General features: G+C 37.6%; 1 protein-coding gene across 2 annotated transcripts in view; it reads right to left on the bottom strand.

Moving 5' to 3' along the window:
- Positions 1-17,329, bottom strand: part of DNAL1 (dynein axonemal light chain 1) — a 43,101-nt gene that overhangs the window by 5,679 nt on the left and 20,093 nt on the right. For both annotated transcript variants that reach the window (XM_026008559.2, XM_072761979.1), the window contains exons 5-7: positions 13,277-13,332; positions 7,007-7,133; positions 4,934-5,074 (exon numbers count right to left, since the gene is read on the bottom strand). In XM_026008559.2, the coding sequence (XP_025864344.1) occupies positions 4,934-5,074; positions 7,007-7,133; positions 13,277-13,332 (324 nt within the window). The remainder of the gene's footprint in view (positions 1-4,933; positions 5,075-7,006; positions 7,134-13,276; positions 13,333-17,329) is intronic.

Here is a 17,329-nt window from a genome sequence, read left to right as displayed (position 1 = left end):
AAGCCTGCCCACAATTTCTTTTAAGTTTTTTTTTTTTTTTTTAAGATTTTATTTATTTATTCGTGAGAGACAGAGAGAGAGAGAAAGAGGCAGAGACAAGCCTGCCCACAATTTGACCCAATTCACTGTTTGGTTTTAACTCCTCACGTTCTGCACCAGCTAAATCAATCAATTCACTGTCTCCCAAACTCACCTTACACACTCTTACCTCTGGACCCTTGTTCAACAGAGTTCTTCCATTTTGGAATATCCCCCCGACAAACTCTCCTTCCATCTAAGCCCCGCCCTTAATTAGGATCCAACTCCAGGGATCCCTGAGTGGCGCAGCGGTTTGGCGCCTGCCTTTGGCCCAGGGCGCGATCCTGGAGACCCGGGATCGAATCCGACATCGGGCTCCTGGTGCATGGAGCCTGCTTCTCCCTCTGCCTATGTCTCTGCCTCTCTCTCTTTCTCTCGCTGTGACTATCATAAATACATAAAAATTAAAAAAAAAAAAAAAAGGATCCAACTCCAGTGCCTCTTCCTCTGTGATCCTTCCTTTTTTTTTTTTTTCTTTCTTTTTTCTGTGATCCTTCCTAAGTGAACATTTATATTCTTTATGGCAGCAAGCAGATGTTCATTTCTCTGTATTCCCCAAAGCATCTTTTCATAGGGGGAGACTGAATGTATTATTAAAGTATAACACACAAAGTACACAGAGCATGTAAGTGTACAGATCGATAAATATACACAAAATGAACATATCTGATAACTAGCACCAGATTAGGTAGAGAACATTATTAGAACCTCAAAAACTTCCTCAGGTGTCCTTCTAGTCACTATCCCCCCACAAAAGACATATTCTATCCTAATGTCTAACACTATAGGTTATTTTGTCTGTTTTTGAAATTGATATGAATGGGATGGTATAATATACACTCTGTGTCTGGCTTCTGTTGCTCAACATTATGTTTGTATGATTTATCTATACTGTGTGAAATTTGTAGTACATTCATTCTTATTGCTATTTACTATTTTTATTTATTTATTTTTAAAGGTTTCATTTATTTATTTGAGAGAAAGAGAGAGTGCATGAGCAGGGGGGAGGGGCAGAGGGAGAAGCCGACTCCCTGCTGAGCAAGCAGCCCAATGTAGGGCTCAATCCCAGGACCGCAGGATCATGACCTGAGATGAAGGCAGATGCTTACCGACTGAGCCACTCAGGCACCCCACTGTTTAATATTACATTGTATGAATATGTCATTTGTTGATGGGTATTTGGGTTGTTTCCAATTCATAGCTATTAAAATAGCGCTGCTATGAACATTCTCATATGTGTCATTTGGTAAACATATATATTCTTTTCTTTTGGGTATATAGCTAGGGAAAAAAAAGTGCTGGGTCACAATGGATATGTATGTAGAGCTTTTATAGATAATGCCAGTTTTCCAAAGTAGTTATATCAAGTTATGTTACCATCTGTCAGGGTCTGAGCGTTCTAGTTGCTCCATATCCCACTAATATTTGGTATTGCCTTTTTCACTTTAGCTTTTTAAGATTCCTCAGTTTTGCTTATAAGCAACAGAAGAGGAGCAAAAGTAGGCAAGTTAGCAGCTGTAGCTGTCTCTGTTCTGGTGTATCCTCTTAGGACAGACCAAGCTGGTTCTCCTAGGGACTGCTCAGATTGGCCTGAGGTCAAAACTTGGTCCAAAAGGCTGTAATATGGCTTAGTCTATTCAAGGTCTACATGAGAGATCTGTTCCATACTCAAGGGAAGGGTCTTACTTCCTGTGCAATCCTTAAAGTAAAGACAAATGATTTCAAATAGTTTCTAGACTCCAACCCAAACCTAAAAAAGCTGAAGTCCAAGATTCTAATGTCCATCTCCCATTTTTCTATTTTCTATTTCTTTTTTAATGGTGAAATATTCATACAAATACAATATAAATAATTTAAGGAGTAACAAAGCCAATGATTGTATAGCTACTACCAATTTAGGAAACAGAACATTACCAGTATCTTAGAGGCCTGTTTGCTGGGTGTCAGTTTAGCATCTGCCTTCGGCTCAGATCATGATCCTAGAGTTCTGGGATCAAGCCCCAGGTTGTTGGGCTCCCAGCTCAGTGGAAAGCCCTTCCACCCTGCCTGTGCTCTCTCTCTCTCTTTTTTTAAAAATATTTTATTTATTTATTCATGAGAGACACAGAGAGAGAGAGGCAGACATAGGCAGAGGAAGAAGCAGGCTCCTTGCAGGGAGCCCAACGCGGGACTCAATCCTGGGACTCCGGAATCATGCCCTAGGCTGAAGGTGGCGCTAAACCACTGAGCCATCGGGGCTGCCCTGCCTGTGCTCTCTTTCTCACGCTGTCAGTCTCTCTCAAATAAATAAAATCTTAAAAACAAAACATGTTTGCCTCTTCTCAATTATTCCTGTACCACCTCACAAGAGAAAATTTACTTCATTTACTCCTAGGTATGCATCCAGAAAAAAAAGAAAAGAACATTCTGCATGATTCCATTGATATAAAACTCTAGAAAATTCAAACTAATCTACAAAGACAAAGCAATCAATGATTGCCTTGGGAGGGATGATGGCAAGAAAAAGGAGGGAAGGATTACAAAGAAGCACAAAGATACTTTTGGGGAATGTATATGTTTATTACCTTTTTTCCCCAGCTTTATTGAACTATGATTGAGATAGCATTGTGTAAGTTTAAGGTATAAACTGATTTGATATACATATATATTATGGAATGATTACCACAATGTTAGTTAATACATTCATCACCTTACATGTGTGCGTCTGTGTGTGTGCTGAAAACTTTTAAGATCCACTCTCAACAACTTTCAAGTTGCTGTAAGATAGTATTGTTAACTATAGTCACCATCATATGTTCACTATCTTAATTGTGGCGACAGTTTCAGAGGTGTGTATGTATATCAAAATATATCAAATTAAACACTTTAAATATGTGCAGTTAATTGTTTAATTAAACTTCAATCAAGCTGTTAAAATTTTCTTGGTGTAGGAAAATAGATAGTTAAGAGCTTTTCACATCAATAATTCTCAATTGGAGGACAGATGAGCACGTTATCTTCCAGGGAGGCATACTGGAATCACCTGTGAAACTTATTCAAACTCTAGAGACCGCTTCACTCTCTCCCCAGAGATTCTAAAATATCCCTCCCTAGGGGTACAGCCCCATTTAAAAACAACCACTGCAGTAATCTGGGGTGGATAAAAGGGTTGTGTACTGAAGCTTTGAAAGGGGTGGTAAAGGAGAGAATGTGCAAAGCTCTGTGCCCTCTGGCAATTCACTAGACCTTTCTGGGTCTCAGTATGCACCTCAGAAAGACAGGACCAGCACTTCTCTCCAGGAAGCTGGGAGGCTAAAATGGGATCATGTACCCAGAACCCCTTGGCAGTACTCCCTGCACAGAGTGGGTCCTCTTCCTCTTCTGTTGCACTTGACTTGGTCTTTAATAAGAAGTCATATGGCTGCCTCTTTCAGACTGTTGGTGTGTCAAGGCTCAAAGTGGGGAAGAGCTGGCTTCAGGCCAAGCAGGGCTACAGTGCTGGCTGCACAGGTGGCTAACTGTGGGATCTACAATATGCTGTCCAGCTTCCCTGCACCCTGTCTTTCCTCCTAGGGGGTGACAGTGAAGATGAATTGAACTGCCTCCTGCATAGAGTGGCTCATACAGATGAGATGCTTGGTCAGAATGGGCTGTACTGATGTTCCTTTGATTGGTCCACAATTAAGAAGCACCCAAAGAACAAATAATCCAATCATGAAATGGGCAGAAGACATGAACAGACATTTCTCCAAGAAGATGTACATACAAATGGCCAACAGACACAAGAAAAAATGCTCTGCATCAGTTGGCATCAGGGAATTACAAATCAAAACCACAATGAGATACTACCTCATACCAGTCAGAATTGCTAAAATTAACAAGTCAGGAAATGATAGGTGTTGGCGAGGATGTGGAGATAGGGGATCCCTCTAATACTGTTGGTGGGAATACAAACTGGTATAGCCAGTTTGGAGTACAGTATGGAGGTCCCTCAAAAAGTTTAAAATACAGCTTCCCTACTATCCAGCAATTGCCCTAATAGGTATAACTAGTAAGATACAAATGTAGTGATCAGAAGGGGCACCTGCACCCCAATGTTTATAGCAGCAATGTCCACAAGAGCCAAACTATGGAAAGAGCCCAGATGTATATTGACAGATGAATGGATAAAGAAGATGTGGTTTATATATGCAATAGAATATTGCACAGACATAAAAAAAAGAAATCTTGCCATTTTCAATGACATGGAAAGAACTAGAGGATATTAGGCTAAACAAAACAAGTCAATCAGAAAAAGACAATTATATGATCTCATTCATATGTGAAATTTAAGAAACAAAATAGAGGATAATAGGGGAAGGGAGGGAAAAATAAAACAAGATGAAATCAGAGAGGGAGACAAACCATAAGAGACTCTTAATCATAGGAAACAAACTGAGGGATGCTAGAGGGTAGATGGATGTGGGTATGGGGTAACTGGGTGATGGACATTTAGGAGGGCACATGATGTAATGAGCACTGGGTATTACATAAGACTGATAAATCACTAAATTCTACCTCTAAAACTAATAATACATTATATGTTAATTAATTGAATTTAAATTAAAAATATATAATACAAAAATTAAACTTAATTACGAAGTACAAAAAGTTTTTGGCTTAGGGATGACCTTATATACAGTCTAGGTATCCTAGGAGGTTTTCATCTCACCCTGGTCCAAACCCGGACCATAAAATTTCCTATGGAATGAAATGGCTTTTGAGATTAGAGATGACCTATTTCTTTTTTAGTTTTGCTCCTTTTCATGATTCCATGTCACAAATTCAATTCTTATGCTTAGAAAGCATTGCCCCAAGCTGGCCCAGAGTCACTCACCATCCAGCTTTTTCAGTTTGGGAACTCTTTTGGTCGCCTCTTCAATCCAGTTCCCCTCAGCAGAATGTTTCTCTTCTAAGGGATTGCCTACAAACACCAGGTCTTCCAGGCATGGCAATTCCGCCAGCTTCACAAACTCAGCTACAAGCACAAAGAATGCATTCCATATTAAAATGGCAAGTTCTTCTCTGTTATGATTTTTGGAGTTGAATTCCAGTATCACTAGGCCTCAGTTCATGACTATTCAAAACAATTTGTTGTTTAAGATTTTGAAGGAAGTAAGGGAAGTTATACCAGATGAAGTCATTCTCTGAAGACATTATGGAAAGGGAGGGAAAAAGAAGACATACCTCTTCTACCTTTCTGCTAGCCTAAAGATGGGATAAGAAAGGGAGATGAGGTTCAGAATCACAAAGAACAACATATTGCTCTCCAGTGATAGGTCTTCTCTATGCTGTGGGTTAAGTCAAACTGCTTTTGTTTCTACCCATTCTTTCATCTTCAAATTCTTTTTTTTAATACTTTTTAAAGATTTATTTATTTATGATAGACATAGAGAGAGAGAGACACAGAGACACAGGAGGAGGGAGAAGCAGGCTCCATGCCAGGAGCCCCACGTGGGATTTGATCCCGGGACTCCAGGATCGCGCCCTGGGCCAAAGGCAGGCGCTAAACCGCTGTGCCACCCAGGGATCCCCTTCAAATTCTTTTTTTAAAAGATTTATTTATTTGAGAGAACTAGAGGGGGGGGGGCAGAGAGAAACAGAGAATCTCAAGCAGATTCCACACTAAGTGCAGAGCCTGTCTCAGGGCTCGATCTCACCACCCTGAGATCACAACCTGAGCTGAAATTAAGAATCAGAAGCTTAACTGGCTGAGCCACCCAGGCGCCCCTCATCTTTGGACTCTTTTTTTTAAGATTGATTGATTGATTGATTTGAGAGAGAAAGAGAGAGAGAGGGGTGGAGAGGCAGAGGCAGAGGGAAACAGTGTTAAGCTGACTTCCCACTGAGCACGGAGCTTGCAGGGCTCGATCTCACAACCCTGAGATCACCACCTGACCTGAAACCAAGAGTCTGAAGCTTAACTGACCAAGCCACCCGGTTGCCCCTCATCTTTGATTTTTTTTTAAAAGATTTTATGTATTTATTTTTATTTTTTAAAGATTTTATTTATTTATTCATGAGAGACACAGAGAGAGAGGCAGAGACACAGGCAGAGGAAGAAGCAGGCTCCACGCAGGGAGCCTAATGCAGGACTTGATCTGGCACTCTGGGATCATGCCCTGAGCCAAAGGCACTCAGCTTGGGACACCACCCAGGCGTCCCAAGATTTATTTATTTATTTATTTATTTATTTATTTATTTATTTATTTATTTTAAAGATTTTATTTATTTATTCATAGACACAGAGCGAGAGGCAGAGACATAGGCAGAGGGAGAAGCAGGCTCCCTGCAGGGAGCCCGATGTGGGACTCGATCCCAGAACCCTGGGATCACAACCTGAGCCGAAGGCAGATGAACAACCACTGAGCCACCTAGGTGCCCCTCATCTTTGAATTCTCAAAACAATGCATTCATACATCTATGGAAGAACTCATTACATAGTTTTATAATTATTCGCTTATAAACTACTCTTTTCCACTAAGTTGTAAATTCCTTGAAAGCAGGGTCAGTGTCCTATTCAACTATGTATCTCAAGAGGGTGGCACAGATCATAACACTTAAGAGGGCTTTAGTATATGCTGAATGAATAATATATTATAAAAAAAGCAAAGTAATGTAGATGGCAAATATATCTTCCACCCAAGAATTATTAAATTTAAAATGATTCCATTCAGCCTTTGGACAGTAATTTAATTTTTTTCATAATGAATAAGACCAGGATCTATTCAATGATAATCATTTAAAATAAATATTTAAATGTAAATTCCAAGCATTCAGTTGAAAGATAGGAACTCCTATAGCTATTTCCTTGTATGCTTAGAAAGAAATGTCCCCGTTTTACATCTTGTTCTCTGTTGGGCTATTTTCTAGAAACAGAAGGTAGAATGTTAGCAAAGAGCCAGCTTACCCCAGTCTTTCACTAGGTTATTAGACATGTAGAGAATCTTCAATTTCTTCATTACATGGATCCCTTTCAACTTCTCAATAAAATTGTAGGAGATCCACAGTTCTTCTAATGTGTCCCCTACGGCTTCCTGAAAAACAAAGCAATTTGGTTTACAAGCTTATTTTGAAACTTTTTCCTTTCTTATAAACATAAAGACAATGGCTTTCAGAGAGAACCGAAACCCCCTGTCCACTGGCAGGAGAGCTGACGACTGTGTGGGGCTTTTTTCTCATTAAAAAGGCAAGTATAGGGATCCCTGGGTGGCGCAGCAGTTTAGCGCCTGCCTTTGGCCCAGGGCGCAATCCTGGAGACCCCCGATCGAATCCCACGTCGGGCTCCCGGTACATGGAGCCTGCGTCTCTGCCTCTCTCTCTCTCTCTCATTCCGTGTGTGTGTGACTATCATAAATAAATAATAAAAACAATTTAAAAAAATAAAAAATAAAAAGGCAAGTAGAAAAATAAATAAATAAATAAAATTAAAAAAAATAAAAAGGCAAGTAGACATTTTTCTTCCTCTCTTCAAACTGATCTGAACAAAGAATAGCTACTGAAATTACCAAAGGGGGAAATAATAGCACTAGTTTATCACTTTTATTGAATGGTATAATTTCAAATTATTTCCCTATACATTATATGATTTGATCTTTATAACATTTAAGATAGGCAAAGCGGGTTATTTGATTTCAATCACAATGCCATCATATAATAGAGCTAGGTCTAAATTTCAGGGTTTTTGTTTCAATATTTACTATGGAAACTTTCTTCTTTCTTTAAAATTTTTTTTTATTATTTATGAGAGACAGAGAGACACAGGCAGAAGGAGAGAGAGAAGCAGGCTCCATGCAGGGAGCCCGACGTGGGACTGGATCCCCGGTTTCCAGGATCACGCCCAGTGCCGGAGGCGGCGCCAAACCGCTGAGCCACCGGGGCTGCCCTCTTTTTTTTTTTTTTTTTTTAAAGATTTAATTTATTTATTCATGAGAGACACAGGAAAAGAGGCAGAGACACGGGCAGAGGGAGGAGAAGCAGGCTCCATGCAAGGAGCCTGATGTGGGACTTGATCTCAGGAATCCAGGATCATATCCTGAGCCAAAGGCAGACACTCAACTGCTAAGCCACTCAGGCGTCCCTGGAAAGTTTCAAACATGCAAAAAGTTGAAATAATTTTATAGCAAATATCTATGTATCTACTACCCAGATTCTACCATTAACACTTTACTTTTTCCTATCACATATCTGTACACCTATCCACCCACCATCTATTCATCAATTCCTCTTATTTTTCTGATGTATAAAATTTCGTTTAAAACCCATAGTCTTAAAAAAATAAATAAATAATAAAAAAATAAAACCCATAGTCTTTCCATTATAATATAAAGATCATACTGGCTCTTAAAATGCTAGATATAATAAACGGTGGTACAAAGACTCTTCCTTCTTTTATAGACATAGGATGAAATGTTATGATTATTTCTATTTATTTAAAAAAAATGAAAGGCACCTGGGCGGTTTAGTCAGCTAAGCATCTGATTCTTAATTTTGACTCAGGTCATGATCTCAGATATGTGAGATATAGCCATGAGTCAAGGCTCCACACCGGGCATGGAGCCTGCTTGGGATTCTCTCTCCCTCTCTCCCCCTCTGTCCCTCCCTGCCTTTAAAAAAAAAAAAAATGCTAGGCAGGATCAATTACATGCTCAATCCCCTCTTATCCCAAAATAATTTACCTACAACCACACTGTAACATCCAGAATGTGGGGCCTAGGTCTATGTCCTGATAACTGTCCCTTTAAAGACTGCAGAGAAAATAAGCATACCCTGGATAAAGGTCCTTTAATGCACTTTCCATAGTGGTGGAACCAGTGGGAAGCTGAGAAGGAAGTGGCTTGAGTTAGTCTGTGTGCCATCCCAGCTCCCACAATTCATCATAGTTTCAACTTTCTGAGTAGAAGAAACAACCATTTCAAAGGAAAAAAAAAAAAAAAAACCTTTAAAATCAGTCTATCCTGGCACTCATATCAGAATTTTGTGATTTAACCAAACTCCCTCATCTAATATTCTGGTATCTTCTTCCCAAGGACCTAATTAACATATCCTAATATGTGTTTCAGAAGAGGGGAATCAGTATTCAAATAATTTAAACTGTATTGGATACATTTTCATCTCACTGCATCTCCATCCATTCCATGTCTCCAATTTAGAAAGTGTGAGGTAGCAGGAAAAATACTGACTAAACATGGATTAGAAAATTTAGTCTCAATTCCAGGTTTTGCCACTTAGTTTTGTTTTACATGTGCACGTGAGGACTCTAGGTCAATAGCCATTTGATCAATTTCACATAACCAATTTGATCAATTCTTCAAAAGTCAATTTGCTGCTGCATTTATTACTCTTTCACTGATTTACTGAAAAACTGTTTACTTATAAATTATAGCAATTTGCTTTAGATAGAAATTCTTTTAGATAGGATAACTTTTGAAGATGTCTGTGATGTTTTATTCATCTGAATACTAATTTAGTTTTAGTTTCGTTTTCAGCTCTTTGGCTGTAGCTGTTTTGCCATTGCCAAACCGCAGTGCATTTGGGGACTTTATTTGGCAATGCGACTTTGTGGAATGAGAATTTCTTATGTATACTGACTCACAAATATATAGATTTAGGATGTCCAGAGCAAGATTATTTCAATAGATTTTCAATCTATCTCACTATCTTTTGTACTTCTGTAAAAGTAAGGATTTGCCAACCAGCTCAATTAGATTACTATTTTTATGTGTCATTTGAAAAATGATTAGTGTCTAAATTATAAAACTGACATTCTATAAAGATGGATGGACAAACCCAACAGCCAGGATGAAACAGCTGTAAATTAACACTAAATAAAGCCTTAAAATTTTTAAAGGTGTTGAAAACATTCCAAGCAACACAATTTTCTATATATTTGTAAGTAGGTAATAGAGATAAGATTTTGGTGAAGTAATCTGGTGGCTGTCAATCAGTAAAACCTGACTAAGTTTGTGTAAATCATTTCAGTGAAATCTGTCATTCAATAAACTGGCCCTTTGGAGAACTGGATATTGAGTAAACATGTATTTAGCAAACTGGTCTGCTTCTGCACGTAAAATCATTCCTCCTAGTTTCTTACTCTGTAAAATGAGGAGTTTGGCATATTGAGATACCATCTCACACTCATTAGGATGGCTTCTATCAAGCAAATGGAAAATAACAAGTGTTGGCAAGTATATGAAGAAATTGGAACCCTCATGAACCAGTGGTAGGAATATAAAATGGTACAGCTGCTACAGAAAACAGTTTGGTGGTTCCTCCAAAAATTAACATACAATCTAGTATTCCCACTTCTGGGCATATATCCAGAAGAACTGGAAGCAGAGTTTAGAAGAGATATTTGGATACCCATGTTCATAGCAGCTTTATTTCTAATAGTCAAAGGGTGGAAAACAACCCAAGTGTCCATCGATGCATGAATGGATAAACAAAATATATGGTATATACATACAATAGAACATTATTCATCCTTAAAATGGAAAGAAATTCTGATACATGCTACAATATCAGTGAACCTTGAGAACATTATGTTAAGTGAAATAAGCTAGTCACATGAAGACAAATACTGTATAATTGCATCTACATGAGGTCACATTCATAGACACAGAAAGTAGAATGGGGGTTTTAGAGCTGAGGGGAGGGGTCAAGGAAGTTATTGCTCAATGGGTTTTACCACCTGAAGAGACTTCTGGGGATGGATGGTGTTGATGGTGGTACAGTAATACAAATATATTTAATACTATTGAACTGTATACTTAAAAATGGTTACCATGGTAAATTTTATGTTACGTGTATTTTTTCCACAAAAAAAAAAAGAAAGAAAAAATGAGGTTGGACAAGAAGTTCTCTAAGATCCCTTTCAGCTATTAAAGTTTATGCTTCATTGAGGTCATCAAACCATTATGAGTATTGAAAACAAAAAAATAAATGCCTGTTCTGTAAGTAGTATTATAATGGAAGTAAAAGGACTGGGAAGAGCTTAATGAAGTGCTGTAAAACCCCATTTTTTGACCACATAAAATGATGATTATTGTTATTATTGTTTGCTTTTTACATAAAGTAATGAATTTAAAATCTTTTTTTTTAAAGAATTTTATTTTATTTTATTTATGATAGTCACAGAGAGAGAGAGAGGCAGAGACACAGGCAGAGGGAGGAGAAGCAGGCTCCATGCACCGGGAGCCCGACGTGGGATTCGATCCCGGGTCTCCAAGATCGCGCCCTGGGCCAACGGAAGGCGCCAAACCGCTGCGCCACCCAGCGATTCCTAAAGTAATGAATTTAGATAATATAATGTTGCTCAGAAGCCTTTAGGAAGATCTGATTCATAAAGTTAAGAACTATTTGTAGGCAGGTGATTACAAGATATAAAAAAAATAGCTTTTATATTATAAACAGGAAGTGATTAGAGAGAAATTACCTCATTCATCATAGAAACAAAAACTAGGGCATCCCGGGTGGCTCAGCGGTTTAGCACCGCCTTCAGCCCGGGGTGTGATCCTGGAGACCCTAGATCGAGTCCCATGTCAGGCTCCTGTTTCTCCCTCTGCCTGTGTCTCTGCCTCTCTCTCTCTCTCTCCTGTGTTTCTCATGAATAAATAAATAAAATCTTAAAAAAAAAAAAAAAGAAACAAAAACTATAAACTACCTAGGAATACATTTTTGTAAGAAGTATACAGGCCTTACAGGAATTAAAACTATAAAATTATAGTGAAAGACATAAAAAATCTGAATAAATCTGACTGTAAGGGAAGTCTCATTATTACAAAGATATCAATTTTCTCCAAATCAATCTATAAATTCAATGTAATTCTAAGACTTCCAAAGGAAATTTACTTTTATGACCTTGATAAACTGATATTCAAATTTACTTGAAGAAAAAAAAAAAACAAATTTACTTGAAGAGTAAATGTTCAAGAAGAGCCAACAAACATTTTGAACAAAGAGGACTTACTCAAATAATATCAAAACATATTATAAAGTTAAAGAAAATAAATAAATAAATAAACAAAGTTAAAGAAAATTAAAGTAGCATGATATTGGAGCTGGAATATATAAGTAAAACAACAAATAGAAAGAAACTTGGCCATCCAGGAACCAACCTATGCATACACAGAGTTTAGTCGGTGGCATTTACAATGGGAAAAGGAGATTTTTCAATATATGCATAACCATTTAAAGAAAAAAAAATAAGGTTTTATAACTGCCTCATGCAACATACAAAAATAAACTCCAGATTGATTAAAGATACAAACTTTACAAATTTATACTAAAAGAAAAACCTATAGAAGTACTAGAAGAAAATACAGGAGTATTTTTTTATAATCTAGACGTAAAGACCTCCTATATAAAATACAAAACATAGATGTCATAAAGTTTGACATACAAATTTGACAAATTTTAAAACTCCATTTGGCAACTACAAATAAAGTAAAAAGATGAAGGTCAAACTAAGAGAAAATGCATTTAATAATTCTGAAAACTGAGGCACCTGGCTGGCTCATGTGGCTCTTGATCTTAGGGTTGTGAGTTCAAGCCCCATGTAGAGATTACTTTAAAAAAAAATCTGAAAACTCCTACGAGTTTTTTTTTTTTTTTTTTTTTTTCCTACGAGTTTAAACATGGCTTAAAGTAGGCATTCAGGAAATATATTGAATGAATTTGTTAAATGAATGAATGACATGAAAAAAATGATCTTCACATATGTGAAGTGAAAAAAAAGAGATGCAAAACAATATGTATAGTATGATTTCATTTTCTACATACCCATCAAAGAATAGAAAAAAGGCAAGAAAGGTAACCATCGAAATGTTAGCAATATTTACGGGGTACCTGGGTGGCCCAGTCAGTTAAGCATCCAACTCCTGGTTTTGGCTCAGGTTGTGATCCTGGGATTGTGGTTGAGCCCCCGTGTTGGCTCCATTCTCAAGGTGGAGTCTGTTTGTGACCTTCTCTCCCTCTCTCTCTGCCCCTCCCTCTGCACACATTCTTTCTCTCAAATAAATAAATCTTTTTTAAAAAGTTAGCAATATTTAAACTGCACAGGTCTATAGGTACCTTTTATAGTTGCTTTTCTATTTTGTAAAGTTTATGCAATGGACAAATATTACCCATATATTAAAAAAAAGAAGTGCATGCTTTTTTAAAGAAATAAAGAACAACCTACCAGTCCATTTAAGTTCTTTATGTTGTTTCTTCCTAAAGACAATATCCTCAAGTTTTCTGCAGTGGAAAAAAAAACAATTTTTTGTTTATGAGAATCATATTACAACTGTTATAAATCTAGTATAATAAAGTATAAATTTTATATAATAAATATACTTATATAATGAGTAAGAAAGGCTGTATTAATAAAAAGTGGTATTCAAGTGGGAAATTAACCTATTTATTATCTAAGGTAACATACAACTATAATTTCATATCATGACAATACTAAATTTACAAATCGTTAGCTATTTTGAATGTATAGTTTTAAATTGCTGGCTAGAAAAAAAAATTTTCAGGGATAAAATACCAGTAAAGAAGATTTGAACTTTTAAGTTTGTAGGCATATATATTTCAGATCTACTATAGTATAAGGACTCACACTAGAAAATAGGAACATATTTATGTATAGCCTACCTCATTCCAGAGAGGATTAAAAGAGAAATCAAATGAATTAGTATTTAAAAAATCTTTTGCTTTCAATCTTTTAAATAATTAGATTGTGACTTGCTTTAAAAATGCTTATTTGTATTTTCTAAAAGGATGGTTATATTTCTGGAAAAAAAATAGAAACAGTGGTTGTGCGACATCTGGGTGGCTCAGCGACTGAGCATCTGCCTGTGGCTCAGTTCCTGATCCAGGGATCCAGGATTGAGTTCCTCATCAGGCTCCTTGCGGGGAGCTTGCTTCTCCCTCTGCCTATGTCTCTGCACACCCTCCTCTCTGTGTCTCTCATGAACAAATAAATAAAATCTTAAAAAAAGAAAAGGAAAGAAAGAAACAGTGGTTGCTTTATGATCAGAGGAAAACTTAGTTTCCATTGTAACCTTTTTGAAGTTTTTGCATAAAACCATGTGCATGTGTTATTTTTCAAAATTAAAAAAAACGATTTCTAGCAAAATAAAGGAAACCTAATTTCTTTCTTTTTTTTTTTAAGATTTTATTTATTTATTCATGAGACACACACACACACACACACACACACACACACACACAGAGGCAGAGACACAGGCAGAGGGAGAAGCAGGCTCCATGCAGGAAGGCCCACGTGGGACTCGATTCTGGTTCTCCAGGATCACACCCTGGGCTGAAGGTGGCGCTAAACCGCTGGGCCACCTGAGCTGCCCAGAAACCTAATTTCTATTCTAAAAAAATGTTGAAAAAAAAAATGTTGATTACTTATGTATAAGTTCTACATTTAGTTTTCACAATGTAACCTCTGTGACTATGTTGTCCAATATGGCAGTTACTAGCCACGTAATTTAATTACAATTAACAATTTAATTTAAATTAATTAAAATTAAATACAATTTAAAATTCAGTTTCTCAATCACATTAGCCACATTTCAAAAGTTTAACAGCTATATGTGGGTTGTGGCAACCATATTGGGAGGTGCAGATAGCTCTATTAGATTGTACTGTTTTACAACATCCATAATTCAATAGTCAAAAACAAATTCAATTAACTGAGTTCTGATCCCAGCTCTCTAGGAAAGCAACCAAGCCTCTTTGAATCACAGTTTCACCATACGTAAAATGAGGAAATACAATATCTAACTTATAAGAATATCAGGATTGGACCCTCCCACCCAGTAATTGCACTACTAGGTATTCACCGCAATATACAAACGTAGTGATCCGAAGAGGCACCTCCACCCCAATGTTTATAGCAACAGTGTCCACAATAGCCAAACTATGGAAAGAGCCCAGATGTCCATTGACAGATGAATGGATAATGAAGTATATACACAAAGGAATACTACTTAGCCATCAAAAAGAAATCTTGCCATTTGCAATGACATAGATACAACTAGAGTGTATTACACTAAGTGAAATAAGTCAACCAGAGAAAGACAAGCATATGGTCTCACTTATATGAGCAATTTAAGAAACAAAAGAGAGGATCATAGGGGAAGAGAGGAAAAAATAAATAAGACAAAATCAGAGAGGGAGACAAACCATAAGAGACTCTTAATCATAGGAAACAAACTGAGGGTTACTGGAGGAGAGGGGGTTGGAGGAGGGGGTAACTGGGTGCTGGACATTTGGGAGGGCATGTGATGTAAGGAGCACTGGGTGTTATATAAGACTGATGAATCACTGACCTCTAGACCGCTGAAACTAATACTACATTATATGTTAATTAATTGAATTTAAATTTTTAAAATTAACAACAACAACAAAAAAGAATATCAGGATTGGCACACCTGGGTGGCTCAGTCAGGTGAGATTCTTAGTTTCATCTCAGGTCGTGGTCTCATGCTCAAGAGATAGAGCCCTGTGTCTGTGCTCAGCAGAGTCTGCTTGAAATTCTTTTCCCTCTTCCCTTTCTGCTCCTCCACCCACCCCACTCCACCCCTGCTCACACTCCCTCTAAAATAAAATCTTAAAAAAAAAAAAAGAATATCAGGATTAAATGAGATAATTGTCTAAAACATTTAGCACAATGCTTAATCCATGGTAAGTACACAATAAATGATGTGTGTGTATGTATTTGTATGTGCATGTGTATACCAGGCATATATGGCTATATAAATTTTGTTTTAATTAATTTAATGAATTATTTTAAATTCTGTTATGAGAAACACTTAATGTTCGGGACAAAGTATTTTTAAGAGTGATCTAATTCATGCAAAATGCTTTCACTGTTGAAACAAGACCCCATGCTATGGACTGAAATTATCCCCCCGCCAATCCCCAAATCCATGTTGTTGTAGTCCTAACACTCAGTACCTCATAATATGACTGTATTTGAACACAGGAACTTGAAAGGGGTAATTAAGGTAAAATGAGATCATTTTAGGTAAAATTCAATATGACTGGTGCCCTTATAAGAGGTGATTAGGACACAGACAGAAACAGAGGAAAGACGATTAAAGACCAAGGGAAGGGACGCCCCAGTGGCTCAGTGGTGAGCGCCTGCCTTTGGCCCAGGGCATGATCCTGGAGTCCCAGGATTGAGTCCCACATCAGGCTCCCTGTGTGGAGCCTGATTTTCTCTCTGCCTGTGTCTCTGCCTCTCTCCTCTCTCTCTGTCTCTCATGAATAAATAAATAAAAATAAAAATCTTAGGGATCCCTGGGTGGCGCAGCGGTTTGGCGCGTGCCTTTGGCCCAGGGCGCGATCCTGGAGACCCGGGATCGAATCCCACGTCAGGCTCCCGGTGCATGGAGCCTGCTTCTCCCTCTGCCTGTGTCTCTGCCTCTCTCTCTCTCTGTATGACTATCATAAATAAATAATAAAATTAAAAAAAAATAAAAATAAAAATCTTAAAAAAAAAAAAGACCAAGGGAAAAGATGGTCATCCATAAGCCAAGAGAGACCCAGAACTCAATCCTGCCAAAACTTTGCTCTTAGACTTCTAGTCTCCACAACTACAAAAAAAAATAAATTTCTATTATTTACTCCACAGTCTGTGGAATTGGTTATGGCAGCCCTAGCAAACTAATACACCCTATATAACTATAAATGTGTGAAAATTAAATATTGAAGAAAATCTTATAATTATTCTTTAAAGCTCCTTGATATGGAAAGACTGAATTTTATTTTTTTTATTTCATGCAAAATAAAAGCTTATTCAAAAAGTTACTCAGGGCACCTGAGTGGTTCAATTTGTTAGGCATTTGCCTTCAGCTCAGGTCATGATTCCAGACTCCCACAATCCAGCTCCGCATTGGTCTCCGATTAGCGGGAGTCTGCTTCTCCCTCTCCCTCTCCTTGTGTCCCTCTCTCCACTTGTGCATGCACGTGCATGCTCTCTCTCTCCCAAATAGATAAATAACATCTTTTTTTAAAAATAACATCTTTTTAAAAAAGTTTTTTAAAACCTTATTTATTTGAGAGAGAGAGCACAGCAGGGGAGAGAAGCAGAGGGAGCTTCTGTTCAGTTCTCCCACTGAACAGGGAGCCCCATGCAGGACTCGATTCCTGGACCCTGAGATCATACCTGAAGGCAGATGCTTAACTGACCAAGCCACCCAGGCACCCCAATAAATAAAATCTTAAAAGAAAAAAA

The sequence above is a fragment of the Vulpes vulpes genome, chromosome 6 (assembly GCF_048418805.1).
Source record: "Vulpes vulpes isolate BD-2025 chromosome 6, VulVul3, whole genome shotgun sequence".
NCBI lineage: Eukaryota > Metazoa > Chordata > Mammalia > Carnivora > Canidae > Vulpes > Vulpes vulpes.
This window is presented reverse-complemented; position numbering and strand designations above follow the sequence as displayed.